Raw genomic sequence first — 20192 nt, 5'->3', positions numbered from 1 at the left:
ACTGCAGAAAGCAGTGTAATTTGATTTATTAAAAATGGCACATTTTGTCAATTTAATGCAGGTAGTACAAATAGAAATGTTTGTTCTAGTTTTATCCAAGTGCTAAACGCACACCCTTACTGTGGATGCATCTAAAACTTCTCATCTAGATATTATACTAATATTTTAAGCTCTGTTAGATGTTTTAAGGGATTTTTTTCCCCCAGACTTTGAAAAATTATCCTCCACACATGAAAAGCTGTATAGTTATAATCTAGTTAGGGCGGCACGTGCCAGTGCGGTAGAGTTGCTGCCTTACAGCACCAGAAACCCGGGTTCAATCCTGACTATGGGGGTGCTGTCTGTACGGAGTTTGTACGTTCTCCCCGTGACCTGCCTGGGTTTTCTCTGGTATCTCCAGCTTCTTCTAACATTCCAAAGACGTACAGCATTGTGGGCTGATTGGCTTGGTAAAATTGTAAATTGTCCCTAGGGTGTGTAGGATAGTGTTACTGTGCAGGGATCGCTGGTCGGCGCGGACTCAGTGGGCCGAAGGGCCTGTTTCTGCGCCATATTTTTAACCAAATCTAAAATCTAATAATTTGTTGATTCTGCAAAATGTACAATGCTCAGCATTATTATTTTTGGCAAATGTAGTTTTTATCCATACCAGCATACTCATTGATCCAACAGCCATAGGTTTGTCTTTCAATTCTGGTTTATCTTTCATTTCCACAGCAGCATAAAAAGCATCCATGTCAATATGTACAATTGTGCGACTGAGGTCACGGCTCATCTCCAGTTCAATCACAAGTCGGTCCACCTAGATAATTAGATCATAAAGCTAAAAGGTATACATTCAAATTAGACAGTACTCAGAGGCAATGGTCTTAGTGATCAAATCTCAGCTTAAAATTAGTATATTTCTACTTTTTTTTTCACTTTTGTGTTTCACAGTTCTAAAACACTACATTTGCCTGGTATCAGCAATGAGAAATGAATTGTGTGGGGAAACTAGAGAACTTTGGATGATTCTTACTGAAGTAGACAAGATTAAAGACATTAATATGTCAGCATTGAGAAAGGTTTCAGAACATAGAACAGTACACCGTAAGAACATACCATGTTCACCATCTCTCCGCGGACCATGTTGCCAATCCAAACTAATGCCATCTGCCTGCCCATGATCTGTATACCTTTACTCTCAGCCTGTTCGCATGTCTGTCAAACTGCCTCTTACATGTTGCTATTGTGTCTGCCTCGACCACCTCCCTTTATTTTAAATCAAAAAATGTATTCAATTATTAAAAAATAATATTTCCAATATAATAGAAACATAGAAATTAGGTGCAGGAGTAGGCCATTCGGCCCTTCGAGCCTGCACCGCCATTCAATATGATCATGGCTGATCATCCAACTCAGTATCCCGTACCTGCCTTCTCTCCATACCCTCTGATCCCCTTAGCCACAAGGGCCACATCTAACTCCCTCTTAAATATAGCCAATGAACTGGCCTCGACTACCCTCTGCGGCAGAGAGTTCCAGAGATTCACCACTCTCTGTGTGAAAAAAGTTCTTCTCATCTTGGTTTTAAAGGATTTCCCCCTTATCCTTAAGCTGTGACCCCTTGTCCTAGACTTCCCCAACATCGGGAGCAATCTTCCTGCATCTAGCCTGTCCAACCCCTTAAGAATTTTGTAAGTTTCTATAAGATCCCCTCTCAATCTCCTAAATTCTAGAGAGTATAAACCAAGTCTATCCAGTCTTTCTTCATAAGACAGTCCTGACATCCCAGGAATCAGTCTGGTGAACCTTCTCTGCACTCCCTCTATGGCAATAATGTCCTTCCTCAGATTTGGAGACCAAAACTGTACGCAATACTCCAGGTGTGGTCTAATAAAACAAAACCGAACCCACCACCCTAATACAAGATAAACAAATACACTAAATACACCATTATACAACCATGTTACAATCCTTCTCAAGGATGCATTCAAACCCCCGCGGTGCCCAGCGGTCCCGGAAATCCCCCAGGGTGCCTGTGGACAGCGCGTGGTCCGTCTCTAACATCACCCGGGCGCGGACATAACCCCGAAAAAGGCACAGGCAGCTGGCTCGGGCAGAGCCCTCTTCCTCCTGGTGCCGTGACTCGCAGATGGCCAGCTTGGCCAGACCTAGGAGCAACCCAACCAGGACCTCTTTGGCCCTACCCTCTCCCCTACACAGAGGGTGTCCAAAGATGAGGATGGTGGGTGAGAAATGCAGCCAGAAGGCAAGGAGCAGCCCCTTTAGATAATGGAACAGTGGCTGCAGCCTCACGCACTCAATATACACGTGGTACACAGACTCTTCCAGCCCGCAAAATTGGCCGGCGACTGGCAAGTCTGTGAACCGCGAGAGAAACAGGTTGCAGGGAACACCTCTGTGCAGTACCCTCCACCCCAGGTCCCTGATGTAGAGGGGGAGAATCCCTGCGTAAAGGGACCCCCACCGGGGGCCCTCCTCACGACCGGAAGCTTCAAGTACTACACACATTTGAGCCCCCCCTGACCCCAGTGGAGCGGGACAAGGGCTGGCTGCTCTCACGCCCGGGCAGGTGCCTACAGTCCTCGGAGTGGGGGTCCAGTCCCCGGTAGAAGCCAGGCATCCCCAGCAGGACAACACGGCTGACGCCCACTATCGGCAGCGGCCCCGTTGGAAAAAGTGCGTCGCCAGCACGCGACCACATCCGTTGACAGTGCATTCCAGGAACCTACAACTCCCAAATCTCCTTCAAACTTTACCCCTGCCGCCTTAAACCTAAGCCCTCAAGTATTTGCCACCTGGGGGGGGGGGGGGGGGGGGGGGGTGACTCTTCAACCCTACCCATGCCTCTTATAATTGTATATATTTTTATTAGGTTGCCCCTCAGCTTTTGACAACCCCTCCTGGTAGCTAATACATTCCGGTCCAGGTAACGTCCTGGTGAGCCTATTCTATGCCTCCACAGCGTTGACTGTTTTTAATAAAATATTTGGGGTATGCAAAGTTGTCTACAGCTGCAACATGACTTCCTAACTTTTATATACAATGCCCAGACCCGAGAGTCATAGAGTCTTACAGTGTGGAAACAGGCTCTTCGGCCCAACTAGCCCACAGCGGCCCACATGTCCCATCTATACTAGCCCCACATGCCTGCGTTTGGCACATATCCCTCCAAACCTGTCTTATCCATGCACTTAAATGAAGGCAAGCATGACCAATGAAGGCAAGCATGCCGTACATCATCTTTTCTACCCTGTTTAAGAAGGAACTGCAGATGCTGGAAAATCGAATGTAGACAAAAGTGCTGGAGAAAATCAGCGGGTGCAGCAGCATCTGCAGCAGTTTCTATTTCCGTTGACTATTTCCTTCGCTCCATAGATGCTGCTGCACCCTCTGAGTTTCTCCAGCAATTTTGTCTACCTTATCTTTTTAACCCTATCCACTTATGTTGCCACTTCCAGGGAGCTACAGACTTGCACCCACAGATCCTACTGTACACTGATGCCCCTATTTATTTACTGCATACTTTGTGCTGTGGTCTGCACCTGTTCCTACTTCTTACCTATCCTTTATTAGAATGGGAACCATGGGTTTGATATCTAAATAGAATGGTTTGGTTATTACACTGTTCAGCGCCCAGTAAAAAATGGAATACTGTTGTTCAGACTTGGAACAGAAAGGAGTAAGAGGCCAAGGATCATGAATTAAAGTGTATAGTTAGGAGTCCTACTTGATTTGCTGAATTTCAACAATTCTATTGATCTTAGTTTTCAATTAATTCAGTGACCGAGCTTCCTTAGTCCTATGGCTGCCGTAGTCCAATCACTTACCACCATCTTAGGGGTAAAAAGAAACTCTGGTGCGGAAAGACGTACATGGGATGAGCTGGTGGAAGAGCTTCCAATTTTTGTCTGCCGGTCTCCTTTCTAATGACCCTGGGCTCTAGCTTCAGCAACTCTCCAAACTTCCCTCTTCATGCAGTTGTGCTCCAAACACTAGTACCTCAGCACCCCTGTTATAAAAATTACGGTTCTCTGAGATCTCTCATTTGCACAGCCTTTGCATTGCACAAATATCAGTTCAATTACTTACTATTTCCCACCCAATGCATGTCATTTCCTTGTTCTGTTTCATTTCCCATTTTCTTTAATTTTGTACTTGCTTAAAAACAATTAGCCTGTAACATCTTCTGGCTCAAGTCAAACATTACAAATCTTGAATGCTAATCTTAACCTTGGCTCGCCTCAGATACCGTTTAATTTGATTTATTTCAAATTTTTAGGATCACATAGCTATTCTAATTATCCTTAATATTATTTTCCGAGGTTGCTTGCTGCAGTGACCAAGAGACATAGAAGACTGACAATTTGAAGCCACATCTCAAGTTCAAGTGAGTTTATTGTCATGTGTCCCTGTATAGGACAATTAAATTCTTGCTTTGCTTCAGCGCACAGAACATAGTAGGCATTTACTACGGAATATATTTTTAAACTTGCTTGCGAATCATTTTCATAAATTCATAAATAAATGATAGTAGAATTAGGCCATTCGGCCCATCAAGACTACTCCGCCATTCAATCATGGCTGTTCTATTTCACCCTACTAACCCCATTCTCCTGCCTTCTCCCCATAACCTCCGACACCCGTACTGATCATTTTGTGACTGATCACCAATGTTTCAAATTCAATCACCAATTAGGGGAGAATTTGTCACGGGATTTAAATCGTTAATATGATGAAGAATGGGTCGACTGGGCTTGTATTCCCTGGAATTTAGAAGGATGAGAGGGAATATTATAGAAACATGTAAATTTCTAAGAGGATTGGGCAGGGTAGATGCAGGAAAAATGTTCCCGATGTTGGGGGAGTCCAGAACCAGGGGTCACAGTTTAAGAATAAGGGGTAGGCCATTTAGGACTGAGATGAGGAAAATCTTTTTTACCCAGAGAGTTGTGAATCTGTGGAATTCTCTGCCACAGAAGGCAGTGGAGGCCAATTCACTGGATGTTTTCAAGAGAGATTTAGATTTAGATCTTAGGACTAAGGGAATCAAGGGATATGGGGAAAAATCCAGAACGGGGTACTGATTTTGGATGATCAGCCATGATCATATTGAATGACTCGAATGGCCGATTGGCCTACTCCTACACCTATTTTCTATGTTTCTATGTTAATCTGGCTGTCATCCTTGAATTTCCAGAATCTAATAGAATATATCCATTATCAATCATAAGATACAATTACTGACCAGTGCTATTTTAATTCCAGAATACATCCATTTACTTTTCAATTCATTGGCAGAGATGTTAAACTTTGTTTTTAAAAAATGGCAGTTTCAATATCTACTGCTCCAGTTTCCAATAACATAAAAGATTGCTCAGGAGAATATTTCAGGAAAATAAGTATTGCCAGAAATAACTGAAGGGGTGTTGTTGACATGGGACACATATTAAAGACTGCTGTACTTGTATTTCTGCTCCGATTTCACTTACAACAATATGGCAAACACTCAGATTAAGTTTTAAAAACAATTGAACCCAATATGAGCTTCCACTACCTCTTTTATTACAGGCGTTCAGAAATTATAATTAATATTGGAATGAAAGGACTAACTGTTACCATGTGAATGATCGTGTAACATCATGCCCTTTGGATGCTCATTGCAAATTCCTCACTATGAAACCCATGATCTACTTCATACCACGAGCAGATCACTAACCAACATTTTCTCTCACTCACTTATTTGACAAAGAATTCATTATAGATACAATTTCACAGTCTGTCCTTAGAAACATTACCAAGAACTACAATTTGTATCAAGCCTCTGCACATAACTTCAGGAAAATAATGTAATATTTTTCAGAATAAGGTAACACGATGAAGCGTTACATTAAGGGGATTGAATAAAAGTAGAAGCAGTGATCAGGACCAAGAGCATCTTGGACAAAAAGGGATCTCGTGGACTTGATATAGGCCAGTGAAAAATTACTGGTGAACCCTGCGTTACTGCTGTCCAGGTTACGGAACAGTCAGAAATCACCTCCCAAAAATCTGCAATAACAGAATATAATTTGCATGCGTGTGTGTGTGTATAATAAATAAGCACAAATGTGAAAGAAACAACATACTTTGTCTATTATCTAAAACTCACTCGCAGTAGGTTCATATAGCTGTTCAGCAGCACTATTTTCAGAGGATTCCCATATATTTACTCTCAAGGTAATGAATGACTGAAAGTTAATGTCTAGGTCCAGCAAGCAATTAGAAAGGCAACAATGGGAGTGCAAGGTGAGGCATTTTGGAAAGTCAAATAGAGTGGTAGGACATATATGGTAGAGGGCTAGGCAACATTGATGAACAGAGGGTCTTGGGCATTCAAGTTCCCTATAAGAGGTAGAAAGGGTGAAGAAGGCATGTGGTATGCCTGCTTTCATAGGTCAGGGCATGGAGAATTAAACTTTGGATGTTGACACAAAAAGTTGGAGTAACTCAGCGGGTGAGGTAGTGTCTCTGGAGAGAAGGAATGGGCGACGTTTTGGATCGAGACCCTTCTTCTTCTACAGAAGGGTCTCGACCCGAAACGTCGCCCATTTCTTCTCTCCAGAGACGCTGCCTCGCCCGCTGAGTTACCCCAGCATTTTGGGTCTACCTATGATTTCAATCCAGCATCTGCAGTTCTTTCTTACAAATAAAACTTTGGATGTTACATTACAACTTTGCAACAACAAAAAAAGTTAGACTACAGCTGGAGCATTGTGTGCAATTCAAGTCACGACAATGTAGAAAGGTTGAATCACCAGGATGTTTCTTGGATTGGAGGACTTTCATTATGGGGGCAGATTATAGATTGGATTTGTTTTCCTCGGCATGAAATAGCTGGGGGTTGACATGATAGAAGGATGGATGGATGGATGGATGGATGGATAGATGGATAGATGGGTAGATGGATATAATTATAAAAGGCATGGATAGCGTAGATAGTCAGAATCTTTTTTTCCCCATGGTAGAAGTATGAAAAACAAGAGAGCAGAGGTTTAAGATGAAAGGAAGGAATTTTAATTGGGGAAACAAAAACATGCTGAAAATGTGAGACACCTTGGCTGGAAATCCAGTTTAAAAATGTTTATTTCCATTTACTTCCTTGGCCCTTACCTGCTGCTGGCATTTCTTTAGCTGGCGCTCTGTAATCTGGGCTTTTTGTTGCAACATTTTCTCAATACGTTGATTCACCTGCTGCTCCTTCTTTTGTTCACTTTCATAGAATCTTGATCCCTGGAACCAAATATAAATTACTGTGCATTTTTGAGTTAAAAAAATATCAAGGACACATTGTGTAAGAAGCAAGTGCAGACGCTGGTTTACACATTTCTCAAGCCGTTTTTGCATCCGTCATTTTCACTGTAATAGATAATACTTGTGCATTTTTGAGTAAACATATAAAGGACACATTGTGTAAGAAGCAAGTGCAGACGCTGGTTTACACTGTAGACACCAAAATGCTGGAGTAATTCAGCGGGAGAGGCAGCATCTCTGGATAAAAGGAATAGGCGGTGTTGTTGGCTCGAGACCCTTCATCAGACCCGAGATCCTGCCTGACAGGCTGAGTTACTCCAGTGTTTTGTGTCTATCTCAAAGACTCATTATCTGTTTACACGCAATGCAACATTTCTCCATTTCTGACAGACAATTCTCATACCAGGTTGCGGTTAATGCGAAATTATGTGAGATGAGAGGCTCCTTTTCAAAGATAATACTCACGACTGCTGCAAAGAAAGAGTACACTTATCAAACACAAATCAATTCATAAATTCAACAATCGCAGTTCAAGGCGAGTTCAATCTGGGGAAAGTGTGAAATCATCCACGTTCAACACAAGAAGTCGGGCGGCACAGTGGTAGAGTTGTTGCCTTACAGCACCGGAGACCCGGGTTCGATCCCGACTACGGGTGCTGTCTGTACGGAGTTTGTATGTTCTCCCGTGACCTGTGTGGGTTTTCTCCGAGATCTTCGGTTTCCTCTCACACTCCAAAGACGTACAGGTATGTAGGTTAATTGGCTTGGTAAATGTAAAAATTGTCCCTAGTGGGTATAGGATAGTGTTAATGTGCGGTGTATCTCTAAACTAAACTAAAGAAACTGTTTAAGAAACAGTTAGACAGGTGCATAGATGGGAGAGGTTTAGAGGGATACGGGCCAAACGCAGGCAGGTGGGACTAGTGGAGATGGGATACGTTGGTCGGTGTGGGCAAGTTGGACTGAAGGGCCTGTTTACACGCTGTATGACTCCATGACTATGACTCTATGACTATAGGAAAGGCAGATAATTACATTTATCAATTGATTGGAACATGGAAATTATAGAAGGGCGGAGGCTAAAGTTCCTTACCATGAAATCACTGAAATGGTGAGAGATACAAGAAATAATTTTTAAGGTATCAAGAGGACTAGAATGCAAATGGGGCCATTTTACCTTTAAGGATCTAAAACAAACATACCTAGACCTTGGAAGATGTGGTCATTTGTTCTGGAAGCCCAACAAATAAGCAAAATTCTTGCTGTAGCAACTGAATATTTAACTCTGTGCATTCTCCGGAACAATTGATAAAGCACAAAAACGCTGGGTATTAGGTTATGGAACTGCCCTGTACAAGTTTTGTCAAGAACCTTCAGATCCATGCCAAGAACTCCTTTGCAAATTCCGGGTAGAGGGAGGAACCTGCCATTATTATACTATACTTTTTGGTAGATGATCGATCAAAGAGAAAACATTTTTTTTGTCAATCTGAAGGGTCTCGACCCGAAACTTTGCCTATTTCCTTCGCTCCATAGATGCTGCCTCACCCGCTGAGTTTCTCCAGCATTTTTGTCTACCAAAGAGAACATTTTGGTCATCTATACAATTTTAAAGTGCTTTTATAAATATAAATAGTTTTGATAGTTCACAGAATAAATAATTAAGATCATAAGACCATAAGTGATAGGAGCAGAATGAGGCCATTCGGCCCATCAAGTTTACTACGCCATTCAATCATGCTAGATCCATCTATCTCTCCCTCCTAACTCCATTCTCCTGCCTTCTCCACATTATCTCAGACACCCATACTAATCAAGAATGTATCTATCGCTGTCTTAAAAATGTCCCGACTTGGCCTCCACAAAGAATTCCACAGATTCACCACCCTCTGACTAAATAAATTCCTCCTCATCTCCTTCATAAAATTAACTGTGCAGCAATAATGGAGCTAGAGTCCTAGGATTACAATATTTGAATGAGAATCTTCATCTTCTGATTCCAAGGGAATGAGATAAGACCTCGTAAATGATATTTAGTAACAAGACGATATGGATGACTTTGCTTTTAATAGTCATATTTTTTAATGAGTACATAATGGTCTGTGTCAGTGTTTGTCCTTACTCTCGCCACTCAGTTGTAGTAGGAAATGAAAATTCAATTCAGGTGAGAATGCATCTCTTCCGTTAAGATTCTTGGGATGGTTCAATATTTTAAACACTTTCTATGCAAACAAATTACATGAAAAGGTTTAAAACAGTTATTGATAAGAAACGTCACCTTCCGTGCTTACAAACACCGGATCACATGGATTAGATGACAACCAAAGGAGAAAATCAGACTGGCTGTATTGTATTCTAGAAAAGCAACTCACTCAATGTTCTATTTCTTGATTTACAAGTAGGAAACAAAAGAGCCCGCTTTAAAAAAGATGGGACCAGATTTGGAAAATGTAAACACAGAGTGATTCAATCAGTTTGCTTGGAAAACTTGTGTAGGAGTGAACTGCGGATGCTGGTTTACATTGAAGATAGACACAAGATGCTGGAGTAACTCAGCGGGACAGGCAGCATCTCTGGAGAGAAGGAATGGGTGACGTTTTGGGTCGAGGCCCTTCTTCAGACGTGTTTAATGGCAATATGTATCGACATCGGAAAAGTTAAATTATTTTAAGCTGCAGCTTAACATGCCCCCTAATTGTAATAATACAGATAAATATATAATAATCAATAATGTCATAAATTAATAACCGGTACCAACTATTATAGTGCAAAACCAATGCCTATAATGCAATTTAAAAAATAGTTCCTTACTTCATATTTTGTTGGTCAAACCTGGATTGTTTTCTTCAGCTTGTTGAAATCTCGACCCAAAATGTCACCCTTTCCTTCAGTCCAGAGATGCTGCCTGTTCCGCTCAGTTACTCCAGCATTTTGTATCTAATCTATCTCCTCGGAAAACTTAGCTAATCTTATTTCAAATAAAAGTGGACACAAAATGCTGGAGTAACTCAGCGGGACAGTCAGCATCTCTGGAGAGACGGAATGAACGACGTTTCGGGTCGAGACCCTTATTCAGACCCTACACACTAATTTCAAATAACCTGTATGCCTAAATTGCTTTCCCTGAGCAAATGAGAAAAGCATGATGCTTGAACGTTATTTCTTCTTATGAATAGTTTTAATGTGAAATGCACAATGAGGAAGACATGCATGGTACAGCCGTGGCTTAGTGATGCAGACACTCATTACTGTCACTGTTCTTGAAATCTAACAAATTGCCCGACACTTTAGTTTGTATAATAGTGATCCGACTTCAGACGTACTGTACTCTGTCAGATATGAAATAGTTGGCTATCACAAACTTTTGAAGGACAAACTATTTAGTTTCCTATTAACAAACATAATCTGTAATTGTCTAAAAGACACTGTTATATTCATTTCAGTTCAGTTTAGTTTATTGTCATATGTGCCGCAGTAGAGTGAAAAGGTTTTGTTGCTTGCCAACTAGTCAGCGGAAAGACAATACATGATTACAATCGAGCCATTTACCATGTATAGATCCATGATAAGGGAATAACATTTAGTGCAAGGTAAAGACAGTAAAATTCTTAAAGGCTACTGGGATCTGTTCCCATCAATTATTGCCAAGAAGGTAGTTCTTCTAAAATCTGCTTTCTTGCATCATGCACATCAGCTTTGCACACCGCTCACTGCTGCACACACCCCCTTCGCATTCCATCAACTCTATCTACTCTTCTCACTGTCCCAGGAAGGGCGCTGATAAAATTAAGGACCACTCACAGCCCAGTCATTCTCTCATCTCTCTATCTCCTGTCAGGCAGAAGGTGCCAAATCGTCAAATCACGTTTACCGCTACATTCAAAGCAAATATTCCAGATCTTCCAATCTACCTCACTGCGGACGTTGCACTTTTTTAAAAATCTGCACTACGTAAAACAATATTCTGCATTCTGTTTTTAATTTCTCGTTTAGCGCCACTTGCTGCACTCATTGGCGGAATGATTTGCCAGGCTCTAGCATACAAAACAACGTTTTTGAATGTATTTGGGTAAACGTGACAACAAGAGAGCCAATACTAAAGGTATTCCCAAATTTCTGAGTATCTGGGTGACCAGCTGTTTTCTGCCAAACTTGTGGGCATAGTTTAAAAAAGTGTAAGGGGGTGAGGGAGGGGTGGAACAAAGGGAGACCTGGCGCGGATACTGTTTATACTTTGTGACTTTGTCAGCACCCTTTATGTGGCAACCATTTGCATACCTTGGGTTTGTAAGCAAAGAAATTCACCATGACTTGTCACATGTGACAATAAAGTACTCAATCATTCATTCATTCATTCATTCATTCATTCATTCATTCATTCATTCAATCATTCATTCATTCAAACGTTCATTCATTCATCATTCATTCTTTGCTTTTATTTTGAAAGGTGGTGCTTGGAACACTGCAAAGTCACAATGCCTATGGTTGCAATTAAAGAATGATTCAATAATAGCACAACAGATCTTATATGACATGTTTCCCAGTAGGTTCGGAAGTACTAAAATCAAAATTGTTCCGTAACAAAATGGCAAAATTCTTACTTTTTAACCTCCAAGGCCATCACTGAGAACATTCAAAAATAAAGCAGAAAATTATCAACCACCAAGTGCCAGAAGGCCATGAAGTGCACAATGTTTACGTATCAAATACCGTATCAAATTCTTTAGTCAAAGAGTGGTGAACCTATGGAGGCCAAGTCAGTGGATATTTTTAAGGTTGAGATAGATATATTCTTGATTAGTACAGGTGTCAGAGGTTATGGGGAGAAGGCAGGAGTATGGGGTTAGGAGGGAGAGATAGATCAGCCATGATTGAATGGTGGGCCGAATGGCCTAATTCTACTCCTATTCGACCTTATGACCGAATAAGCTGCACTCACACAAACTCCCGGAAAATGTTATTCAGGGGGGAAGTAATGAGCAACAATGTAAAAACTTGCTTATTTTACCGTGGACCTTCATGATGGGTGTTAGCAGAGAGGAGATAATCAGACTCTATTACTGACTTCAATGCAACACGTAACAGTTGAAAACAAAAATCAATGTAACAAAAGAAAATAGAGAGAAGTGAGTCTGGAGCTAAAATAATTACGGAGAAGGAAAAGAACAACTGTCAATTGATGGTCAATAAGTTTAAATCTGTGATTCTGCACAGTGAGCTCTTTATTAGCTGGACCATGGGATATAATTTAAAATGATTTACTTAATAATAACATTGAATACAAATACTGTTTAAATGAACATAGAACACAGAAATGTACACCATAGAAAAGGCCCTTTGGCTCACAATGTCTGTATATTGCCATGTTAAACTTCTATGCCTGCACATGGTCCATACCCCACCATTCCCTGCATATCCATCATTAAATAGTACTTTCCTATCTGCTTCCATTACCACCCCATCCCTGGCATCACTCTGGTAGGAGTGGTAAACAAAAGCTTTCACCTCTCCCCCTCTGACCTTAAAGTCTTTGACATTTTCACCTGTGGAAAAAGGTTCTGTCCATCTATGTTTCTCATAATTTTATTTACTTCTATCAGATCTCCGCTCAACCTCCAACACGCTGAATAAAACAATCCAGGTTTGACCAACAAAATATGAAGGTACTAAGTCAATAAATGGCTTGAAATCCATACAACTATATTAACACACGATGGCACTGATGGTATGGTTATTTTTAAATAGCATTATAGGCATTGGTTTTGCACTGTTATAGTTAATGGTATCAGTTATTAATTTATGACATTATTAATTATTACATATTGTATATTCAGTCTGAAGGGTTTCTACCCGAAACGTTGCCTATTTCCTTCTCTCCATAGATGCTGCCTCACCCGCTGAGTTTCTTCAGCACTTTTGTCTGCCTTCGATTTTTCCAGCATCTGCAGTTCTTTCTTCAATCAATCAATCAATCAGTTTTATTCGTCACATTGCACATAAAGTGCGTGAAATGAATTTGAAAGTGAAAAAACATATATTTATCTGTGTATTATTGCAATTAGGGTGCATGTTAAGCTGCAGCCAAAAAATAATTGCATTGTTCCGATGCCGATATATATTGCCATTGAACATGTCTGAAGAAGGCCCTTGACCCGAAACTTCACCCATTTGTTCTGTCCAGTCTTTCCCACTGAGTTACTCCAGCTTTTTGTGTCTATTTACCATGAAACCCTCTTGACGACACAACAAGCCCATTGGTAGACACACAATTTATTCAAGGTCCAACAATTAGTTCAGGTAAAGCAGCTATTCGCTTTCACATTTACACTCTTTAGCCCACTGCATTTGGTGTTCAAAATGTGGTCTCGTCTACATTGAAGAAACACAGAGTGTTGATCGCCTTTGCATGTTACTTATGGTATCTTCCTCAACTACGTCCTCTGGCAGCTCATTCCATATATCCACCACTCTGTGTGTGAAAAAAATGACTCCTCAGGTTCTTATTACATCTTTCCCTTCTCACATTAAACCTACGTCACCTATTTTCTTGATTCCTCTACTCTGGGTAAAAGACTGTGTGCATTCACCCTATCTATTCCCCTCATGATTTTATTCAACATTATATCTCCTTTGGCTGCTGTGCTCCAAGGAATAAAGTCCCAGCCTGCCTAATCTCTCCTTATAGTCCAGGCCCTCAAGTCTTGGCAATGATCTCATAATCAATTTTCATAATGAATCTCCAATCACTGGGAAACATACCTTTCTTCATTAAACCATTTTCAGTATTAATACAATACTTCTTGTATAGCAAGTGCATTTTTGCTAAATGTTTGCAATTGAGCATATTTTCACACTGGGTGCAAAGGTGGAAATTAATCTCATTCATCTATCATAATGTTTGTAGGTAGATATGCTGTTTTTTTTATAAACTGTACTCAGTATGATTAGGACAGTTGGCAGAAGAACCAGAAGATCAGAGGAAATCTTGTTTTAAAGATATTTGTCAGGAAGGGTATGCAATGCCAGGGGTAATAGTAGAGGCAGATTAATTTGTATTATTCAAAACAACAGCATAAGTAGGATTAGAGTCTACATTCAAACATAACTCAGCCAACAGATTAGATAAGCATTTACAACGTTTACCCTTGCTTTAAAAACAGGACATAAAGTGCTGGAGTACCTCCAAAAGCATCTGTGGAAAACCTGGATAATGTGACGTTTCGGGTCAGGACCCTTCTTCAGACAGATTGCGGGGGTGGGGTGATATAAACTAGAAGAGGGGCAGGACATAATATGGCTGGTAATAGATAAACACACGCGAGGGGGATGTTTCTATAGGCAGATGGTTGGACAAAGGTCAGAGATGAAAAAAGGTGTAAGACAAAAGGATTGAAGAACTAACTGCAAGTTGTCTTCTTCTTGCGTTTGGCATGCACAGCCTAGACTTGTAGGACAACTTGTTCTATTTGATCTTATTTTGATTGTGCACGCCGGGTTGATTGCATTCATTGAAACAGGGCGGACCACATGAAGATTGCAATCTTCCACCCCACTGCAAGTAGTAAAGCCAGACAAAGGAATGTAGGTGGAGGGAGAAAGTCTTGGTGGGCCACAGGGCAGGGATGTCTGGAGGAATAATGGGGAGGGAGAATTGTTAGAGGGTACTTAAACTTGGAGAATTCTATGATCATACTATTGGGTTGTAAGCTATCCAAGTGGAATATGAGGTGTGATTTTTTTTATGTGGCCTCACTCTGGCAATGGAGGAAGCTAGGACAGAAAGGACAGTGTAGGGATAGGAAGGGGAGTTAAAATGGTTAGCATTTTGTTAACTATTTAAAATGGTTAGTACCTCATATCCCGCTTACCCTTACTTTGTAAGAAGATTAGTTTTAACTTACCTTAGATGCCTCCATAATTATTTTATTAATTTTTTCTTTATCCAAACCTCCCATTCCAGCTTTGTTATCATTAAGTGCCATTCTGGAAAGAATGATGGCATCATTAGCAGCAGAGCAATCTGCATTTCCTTCGGAAGCAAGTTCCATGGTGGCTTCTTTTTGCAATTTGGTCGGACCTTGAACTTTTCTTTAATTTTCCAGTCCTAAATAGTTAAAAAGGCACAATAAAAATAAGTATAAGCTTATTATTATTGCATGCATGGAGGTACAGTGCAAAGCTTTGTTTTACATGCTATCCAATCAAATCAGATACTATAAATAAATATAATCAAGCCAAATTCAAGCACAATTGGTAGATTAAAGGGAAAGATCTAGAGTGCAGAAAATAAGTCTTTGTATTTGAGGCGTACCAGTTCCATAGGCAATGGGGTAGTAAATGGCGGCGCCTAACGGCAGCGGCTCGACTACAGTCGTCTGTCTTTTTTTCATTTTTGTCATGTTAAATGTATGTCTTGAGCTAGTTTTTATTTTTATTTTTTAGCTGTGTATATGTAGGGGGGGTGGGGGGGGGCTGTGGGGGAAACCGTTTAATCTCTTCCCTGGAACCGCGGGGTTTAAAGGACATGGAGCTGGGCCTAACATCGCTCGTCGTGGCTTAAACGGCCACAGGACTTACCATCGCCCATCGGGGGCTTTAACATCGGAGCCCCAGGTCGCCTCGACGCTGCAGTTGGACAGCTGGACCGCGGGAGAAGAACAAAGGGAAGAGATAAAGACTTTGCCTTCCATCACAGTGAGGAGATGTTGGAGATTCACTGTGATGGATGTTTATGTAAACTGTGTTATGTGTGGGTCTTGGTTTTTTTTTTGTAATGTAAAAAACTGTAGAAATGAAATTTTGTTCAAACCTAGTTTTGAATGACAATAAATAGCATTCCATTCCATTAACTGGGCATTACCTTGGCTTATGGAAGGTTCTACGAAAGCTGAAAAAAATAGTGGAGGAAGCTGTTCCTGAGTCTGGTGGTGCACACTTCTGAACCTTTGCCCCGGTGGGATTGGGGAGAAGAGGGAATGACTAGGGTGGGACAAGTATTTGATTATGTTGGGTACTTATACGAAGCAGGGTGATGTGCAGAGGGAGTCAATGGTGGGCAGTCTGGTCTGTGTAATGGACAGGACCATAGCTACAACTCTCTGCAATATCCTGCCATCTTGGGCAGAGCTGTTCCAAAATCAATCTGGGATGCAATCCGACAGTATGATTGCTATGGTATATCTGTAGACTAGTTTGTAAGAGTCATTGGAGACATGCCACATTTCCTGAGTTTCCTGAGGAAGTAGCAGCATTGGTGTGCCTTCTTGGCTGTTGGTTCAATGTGGTTGGTCCATGCCAGATCATTGGTAATGTTGTCCCTTTAACTTGCTCACTTTGAGGAAGTGGATGTCGTCATCCTGACACCATGTTAATAAATTCTATCAATTCCTTCCTGTACACTTTTTCGTCATTGCTTGTGGTCCAGCCCACCACTGTGGTGTCCTCTGCAAACTTGTAGATGCAGTTAGAGCCAAATTTGTCCGCACAATCTCATTTTAACTCAAAATTGTTGCAGGAAAGATTGTGGGTTAATGGAACATCGTTCAATGAAAGGGCCATTTCTTTAAGTGACAGGTCTCAGCTACACTAGTCCTACCTGCCAGCATTTGGTCCATATCCCTCCAAATCCGTCGTATCCATGAAGATAGTAATTTGTTTGAAAAAGTGGTATGTCGTCATTCATCTATATAATTAAAGCTCAAATCTTGCACTGCATATTGATTTTAGAAAAAACACTACCACTTACGGCTGTGATTTTTGGCCATCTTACTGCCATTTTTGGCAGTGCACCCCCCCCCCCCCCCCCCCCCCCCCCCCCCCCCCCCCCCCCCCCCCCCCCCCCCCCCCCGCAGGACAAGAGGATTTTTCCCATCGATGAAAAATAAAAGGCTTATTAATGTTCAAAAAATATTGTGATTCTCTCGCCTGTCAATCATGCCTTGAAGGCCCCGCCCCTTCCAGTGGAAGGGGGGAGGGATTATAAAACCCGGAAGTGTGGACTGCCTCAGTCTCTGCAAGATGGGGGAGCGAGAGGTCACAACTTTCAGTCTGAGCTGAGAATAACACTGAACACGTGTCTGCTACACTGCGAGTCGTTTTACTGCCCTTAATGTAGTTTGAAAATGCAAAAGTGGGTTGGTTTGAAAATGGGTTGGTTTGAAAAGTGGTGTTGCCTTTGCCTTATTGAAAAGTGGTGTTGCCTTTGCCTTATTGAAAAGTGGTGTTGCCTTCTATATAATTCAAAGTCTAATCTTGACCACTTCCTGTTTGCGCTGTATGTTGATTTTACAAAAAAACACTATCACGTACAGCTGTGATTTTTGGCCATCTTACTCAGAGTCCCCCTCCGCTCATCAGGTGCCGAGGATTTTCCCCATCGATGAGTGTTTAAAAAATGTTGAGATTCTCTCTCCTGTCAATCACGCCATGAAGGCCACGTTGGAGGGGGGAGGAACTATAAAACCCGGAAGTGTGGGCGTGGCTCAGTCTCTGCAAGATGGGGGAGGGTGAGGTCACAATTGCCTTTGGTGGCCTTGCACCCTGGTTGAAATGGTATGAAACTGCACTTGAGTTTGGTGGCCTTGCACCCTGCTTGAAATGGTATGAAACTGCACTTGAGGTTGGTGGTCTTGCACCCTACTTGAAACTGTATGAAACTAAACTAGCGGAGTCAGGGGATATGGGGTGAAGACAGGAACAAGGTACTGATTGGGGATGATCAGCCATGATCACATTAAATGGCGTGCTGGCTCGAAGGGCCGAATGGCCTACCCCTGCACCTAATGAAACCAGTCCTTTCAGCCCACAACACCCATACTAGCGCTCCAGAAAGCCCCCCACCCCCCACCAATATTGGAATTGGTGGAGGGGTGGAATATTGCGTTGGGGGACCAGCCTTCGAGTGTGAAGCAGGGACCCAACGGGTCCCACTTAGTCTAGTAACTCACTAATGCATTTACCACAACTAAAAACAAGTTACTTTTACTTCCTGTACTGGCATGCACGAGGTGTATATATCTCTTCTGATATATTTATTAAAAGAATTCAATACATTGCCATTCCTTGCTCACGCTGTGTACATAGTTTTAATATTTCATATCCACGACCTTTCGTCAAAATAATAAAAAGTTAGAAATCAAACATCCTTTAAGTTATATTAAAGGGATGGATAGAGAGAAGGAATGGCTGTGACAATAGCCTAGGGAGACTACTAAGGAAAGTGGTGGTGCCAACTGAAAAAGGATGGTGAAGATTTGATAATCGCGACTATAATTGCAAAAGTAAACTGAGGATACCGTCTTACCTCTTGAACATTGTCATTATTTTCAGTTTTTATATCACATCCTTAACTTTTTTCATTTTAAGATTATCATCATGCCAAGGGATGATGATAATTTGCTAACCAAACAGACGTATTATTTTGAAGAAAGATACAAAATGCTGGAGTAATTCAGTGGGACAGGCACCATCTCAGGAGAGAAGGAATGGGCAATGTTTCGGGTTGAGACCCTTCTTGTTTTTCTTTGAATATTTCTATGAGATTGTTTAAGTCTACATGTATCAGCCAAGCCGTTTAAATTATCTTCAGGCACATGACACATTTGTTGATGGACTACTCAGTTATCCTATGTTATATTTTAATTTCTCACAACAGGATTAGGCCTCATTTTGACCGATATTTATGGAGTGAAAAGATTGTCCTATGAGGAGGGTCCAAGAAGGGTGTGCCCTTATTTCATTTCATAGATATTAATAGTGGTTTCATGGAAATAACATTTTCAGAGGCATACAATCATCCACCGGGTGGCGCCTGCAATGGCTGCCTCGCCGACAGTCTGTCTCGTCCTTTTCCTTCTTTGTTGTTCTTTAGTATGTGTTAAAGTGTGTTTTACTGTTCTTTCTGAAGATGGATCTCGATCCGAAACGTCACCCATTCCTTCGCTCCATAGATGCTGCCTCACCCGCTGAAATTCTCCCGCTTTTTATCTACCGTCGATTTTTCCAGCATCTGCAGTTCTTTCTTAGACTTTTAGTGCTCTTTAGCTTGTGTTATGTGGGGGGGTTGGCAGGGGGGGGAACTTTTTAAAATCTCTTACCTTGACGGAGACGCAATTTTTTTTCCGCATCGTATCTCCGTCCGCACCGTGGCCTAACATCATGGAGCTGGTGGCCTCTTGCTGGGGACTGACTTTGGCAGCTCCAACCGCGGGAGCCTACAGACTTAACATCGTGGAGCTGGCGGTCCCTTTGTCAGGGATCGACCATGGAGCTCCAACCGTGCGGCCTGAGGAATTTAACATTGTGGAGCTCGCGGTCCCTGGTTAGGGACTGACTTTGGGACCGCCAAGCTGCAGGAGTTTCGACCGCCCTGATCGCGGGAGCTTCGATCACACCGACTGTGGATGGTTTGACTGCCCCAACCGCGGGAGAATAAAGAGGGAAGAAAATTAGACTTTAATGCCTTGCATCACAGTGAGGAATGTGGGGAATCCGCTGTGGTGGATGTTTATGTTAACTTTTATGTAGTTGTGCTTCTTGTTGCTTTTTTCAGTATGGCTGTATGGTAATCGAGTTTCACTGTAGCTTTGGTACACGTGACAATAAACAGACCTTTAAAACCTTTATAAGCATAGCCAGTAAATCAATGAATAACAATTTTCTAATTTACAAGGGCCAACTATATCCAATTGAAACAGAGGAAATTCTTCACCAAAAAATAAGAATATTTGTAATGCTCTCTCCCAGTCAACAGTGGCTGTTTAAAACTGAGATCAATAGTTTTGGGAAACTAGGAGAAACTATTTATTAGCATTTTGGGGAATTTGAAATTGCGACAGAATATCAATTATGACGTCAATGAACATCTGAGCAGACTTCCCGAGAGGATTTCATTTAGC

General features: G+C 41.6%; 1 protein-coding gene across 2 annotated transcripts in view; it reads right to left on the bottom strand.

Moving 5' to 3' along the window:
* polk (polymerase (DNA directed) kappa) overlaps nucleotides 1–20192 on the bottom strand; it is a 64415-nt gene that overhangs the window by 31297 nt on the left and 12926 nt on the right. For both annotated transcript variants that reach the window (XM_055631272.1, XM_055631265.1), the window contains exons 2-4: nucleotides 15198–15400; nucleotides 7156–7275; nucleotides 650–802 (exon numbers count right to left, since the gene is read on the bottom strand). In XM_055631272.1, the coding sequence (XP_055487247.1) occupies nucleotides 650–802; nucleotides 7156–7275; nucleotides 15198–15344 (420 nt within the window). In that variant the 5' untranslated portion in view covers nucleotides 15345–15400. The remainder of the gene's footprint in view (nucleotides 1–649; nucleotides 803–7155; nucleotides 7276–15197; nucleotides 15401–20192) is intronic.

This window comes from Leucoraja erinacea, chromosome 3 (genome assembly GCF_028641065.1).
Source record: "Leucoraja erinacea ecotype New England chromosome 3, Leri_hhj_1, whole genome shotgun sequence".
NCBI lineage: Eukaryota > Metazoa > Chordata > Chondrichthyes > Rajiformes > Rajidae > Leucoraja > Leucoraja erinaceus.
This window is presented reverse-complemented; position numbering and strand designations above follow the sequence as displayed.